The sequence below is a fragment of the Limulus polyphemus genome, unplaced genomic scaffold (genome assembly GCF_000517525.1).
Source record: "Limulus polyphemus unplaced genomic scaffold, Limulus_polyphemus-2.1.2 Scaffold6486, whole genome shotgun sequence".
NCBI classification, from domain to species: domain Eukaryota; kingdom Metazoa; phylum Arthropoda; class Merostomata; order Xiphosura; family Limulidae; genus Limulus; species Limulus polyphemus.
In genome coordinates, this window is record NW_013672096.1 from 1 (window position 1) to 4,203 (window position 4,203).

The 4,203-nt window shown below is 31.0% G+C and overlaps 1 protein-coding gene across 1 annotated transcript in view; it reads right to left on the minus strand.

Moving 5' to 3' along the window:
* Positions 1-2,787: 2,787 nt before the first annotated feature.
* Positions 2,788-4,203, minus strand: part of LOC106473763 (E3 ubiquitin-protein ligase rnf213-alpha-like) — a 49,843-nt gene continuing 48,427 nt past the window's right edge. Inside the window, exon 12 of the mRNA XM_022402156.1 lies at positions 2,788-2,977. Within this exon, the coding sequence (XP_022257864.1) occupies positions 2,788-2,977 (190 nt within the window). The remainder of the gene's footprint in view (positions 2,978-4,203) is intronic.

The window sequence follows — 4,203 nt, forward strand, 5'->3', positions numbered from 1 at the left end:
AGTTTATTATATATATATATATATATATATAAGCTGAAAAATAATATGTGATCAATATGCCTAGATTTTTTATCAGGGAGCAGGATACCTTGCCCCCCTTCAATTTCTGCTTTTCTTACAAGAATAGTTACCCCCACTGGGACAGCGATAAGTCTTCAAATTTACACTGCTAAAATTAGGAGTTCGATTCCCCTCAGTGGACACAGCAGATAGCCCGATGTGGCTTTGCTATAAAAAAACACATTTACAAGAACAACAAGCATTTGATTAACAAGTTGAACTATTTCTGTCAACGATTTAGGTAACAGATACAGGCATCACACCTTTAGTCTGCACCTCTCCAACTAGCTGTGTAATATAATGAGTGCAAATCATGTTCTTTCATGAGACAAGTAACTGAGGTTTATTGGCGTATCCTGACCAGTTCTCATAGGAATCTATAGTACTGTAATTTAATTATCTGCACCATTTGTATTACTCTTGTTAGAAGAATCCTAATACCAATCACATGTATTATACATATGCTTCTCATGTATGTTAAAAGAGCAGGGTTGAATGCTGATGAAAATGGAAGACTAGTTACCATAAGACAAATTCAACATGAGCATAACATCCCATCACCCTTTGTTCTCCTGAAGAAGAATAGTCAACTATTCGAAAGCGCTGGAGCTTTGGGCCTTATTTTAAGACTGTAACATTGATGTTATAGTCGCATAATGATTACGAATATTAGAGCTGTGGGACTTATTAGATTAATCTATGTAATCAATTACCTATTAGCAGTGATTACACAGATTAGTGCCACCTAAACAAATCAATTAATCAAAATTACAATTAAACTGACTAATTGATATTATTGTTTCATTATTATGATTGTTGATTATTTCATTAATCCCTCAATCAAAATTAGGGTTTCTGATAATTACTATTTTCAATTATCCCAACTATCTATAAGTAACTAAAATACTGCCAAAAAACTTGCTCACCCTGTCTTTGTTATAACAAAGCTATACAAGCTGTTTGCAACTGTCAGTAATTTTGAACTATTGACTAGAGGAAATGCAATTGGCTGGCAGCACCCAATACCAGTTTTCTTTTTTTGAAATGCTCCTAGAGGAAAGACAAGTATATGTCAGTACCAGCTGCCAACCTTTCTGTTGTTGTTGAACTTCTGACTAGAAGGAAAAGATCTGTCTGGCAAAACCTGGAACAGCTTTTTTTTCTTTTTGGAACAGCTGATTAGAAGAAAGACCAACTCTCTAACAACACCTGCCTGCTTTTTACTTGCTTGCTTGTAGGTGCTATGATTTGAGGACCACTGTTCTAATTGATTAATATAATCAATTAAAAGGGCCAATGATTAAATAACTGATTAGCAAATACCACTAACTGCCTAGCTCTAGTTACCAACTGATGCTGTGTCATAGAAGGTTCATAAGAAGTAAACATTTGGCACCAAATGCAATGATAAGTGTGATTCACAGCAGACTATAATCATACTGCCAGTGTCTTTAGGAGTGTCCCTATGAATACAACTTTGACTGCTTGAGTGAGCAAATAAATACCAATGGTTTAAAGTATGAAAGCAGTCTTCAAAAGTTTTGTGCCTTTCAGTGTTTTGGAAGATCAAGTCTTCTGTGGAGACATGACATTAAATTTGCCACAAACATCTCCATATGCTCAAAATCTATGCAATTATATCAGTTACGTTCTCTACAGATGGTCATTCCAAATCAAATCAGGTCCTTTTCTCTGTAACTGTTGACTACAGCACAAGTTTAGAGAATTTTATCAAAAAAGTGGCATAAACAATGGAACTTTTTGCTATATTAAAGAAACTGAAACCACGTTTACATTGTACTTTTTGAAAGTCAGTTTAGACCTTTAATCCTTAAATTCCTAAATGTGTTGTGCTTTGTTTTATCAAATTGGAAAAAAAGGATAATACTGTTTGAAATTTGAGATGAAATTTATAAAGATTATGTACCTATTGCAAAATACTTGAGTTAGGAAGCACATTATACTAATACAATAACAGGTAGGCAAACAACAACTTATAAGCATCAGGATAAACTTTATTGATGGTGGAACATACTACAAGTTTTGACAGAACATTGGTCTGTCTTCTTCAGGTATGATCAATACTAAGCAATACAAGGTTTATATATCATTACAAAGACAAAATACTATTTCTGTCACATTTAATCTTTTGTCGAAACATAGTATGTTCCACCATCAATAAAATTTTTCCTTATGCTTATAAATCATTGTCTGCCTACCTATTATTAATGTAGTATCATGCTCAGAAGTAAATTCAGGAAATTCATAAAAACATGTTTTTGTTTGGAGCTCAGTGTAATCAACCCAAAAACCAAATTATGCAATTAAAATAAAATTATGTAGTAAAAAAGAAATAAATAATATCTTTTTATTGAATAAATTTCAACATTGGAGTATGTAAAGAAAATGTAGGAAAGAATAACTTCAAACTTATTTTCTGTAAGTTTTATAATGCAATGGTGCAATTATGCCCTATGCACACCATGAGGCACCAAAAGGATTATAACACTTAATGTTTTAAGTAAATATGAATAAAATCAATTGCTTCAAAAAATATAATTCTAAAATAAATTCATAAGTTTGAGAAACATCTAAGAAATGTACATATAAAAGCTTAAATAAATAGGAAAAACCACAGAAGGCTTAAAAAACAAAGCAAATGCATATAACAATTTGGAGGGGATCAAGAAAATCAAATTACTTTAAGAAATTTTGTGAACCCACAATTCAATGAGATACATACTTCAAAAGGATGTTATATTGCAACAGCTTACCAAAAATCGACAGCCATAAATTCTGACACCAAAGTGGATGCTCTTCATTAATTAGGTTCAATCCTTGGTTTTGGTCTACTTGACTTATTATCTCAGCAAATAATGTGACCACTACTTGTTGCAAATGTTGCCATACAGCTCGTCTGAAATAGCGAAAGATAAACATTAAAATCAGAAATTGAAAGTAGAATGGTAAACTGACAAATTATTTCACTGGTCTTACTGGTAATCTAATAATCAAATGAAAACTTAAATCTGATAAGACTTCCAATATGAGTATCTAAAAATAAGAATTTTTTCACGTGGAAGATGGTGATAAAATATATTATTCATCTTGATATGACAGATCATTTGTGAAAAATTAATTCTTTCCATTCAGACTCAATTGACTTAACCACAAAGCAACCATCTATATCTATAACTTTTGATATGTTTTGTGTATCTTCACAAAATCTGGCAAGCTTTCAGCAAATATTGTAAGTCTTTTGTACACAAAAAATCAGAAGATTTGTCCGTAAATATACGGTGTCACAGTTTTGACTTCTCTGAGTACAAAATGATTTTCATATCATTAATATATAATATTATATGTATATATATATAATAAATATCAAGCATTTTTCTGTTATTTTTTTCAGTAAAACTTTATATTTTATTTGTTATTTTCTCTATCCTAACTCTATATGGACTCAGTCAAATTGACCGACCTCTTCACCACAATAAAAAAATACGAAATAAACCTAAATTCTTATTTTTTTCAGAATGACTGCAAATTGTAACAGAAAACCATAATTGTTTATCATAAATATCTTAACTCATTGACTACTGAGTTGCTTAAAGGGTACAGTCCACCACCAGCAGTTGAATGTGATTGTGCTGTATACAGTGTACGGCTCACAAAAGTTCTTAGCACATAGAAAGCAGCTGTAATCAAAGGGTTAAATCTCATAACATTGTACAATTGTTTATACTTAATTCTATTGTTTTATTGTTCTTTTAACCATGTCTAACTAATAATCCCACCACACAAGTTATAAATCACTCGGTCAACATGTAGCTCACGATATTGTATTAAATGAGCATACCTCCTAAATAATTTTTATCATCATTGGTTTTCATAATTTTATCTTATCTAGTCAAACGAGTTTTTAACTTTTACATTTTAGTTACTTTTATAGAAATAGTAAATAAATAATATACTTGAAAAACAAGAAATATAGTACTTTTTCTTTTGTCAGTGGCTGATGAAATTTAAACCTATTTTTTATATACTTATGGTTCTATAGCATACTAAATAATTTTTATTTACTTAAGTAATGCATCTAAGAACCCAGAAAAAGCACTAAGCAAACAATGTCCTTTAACTATC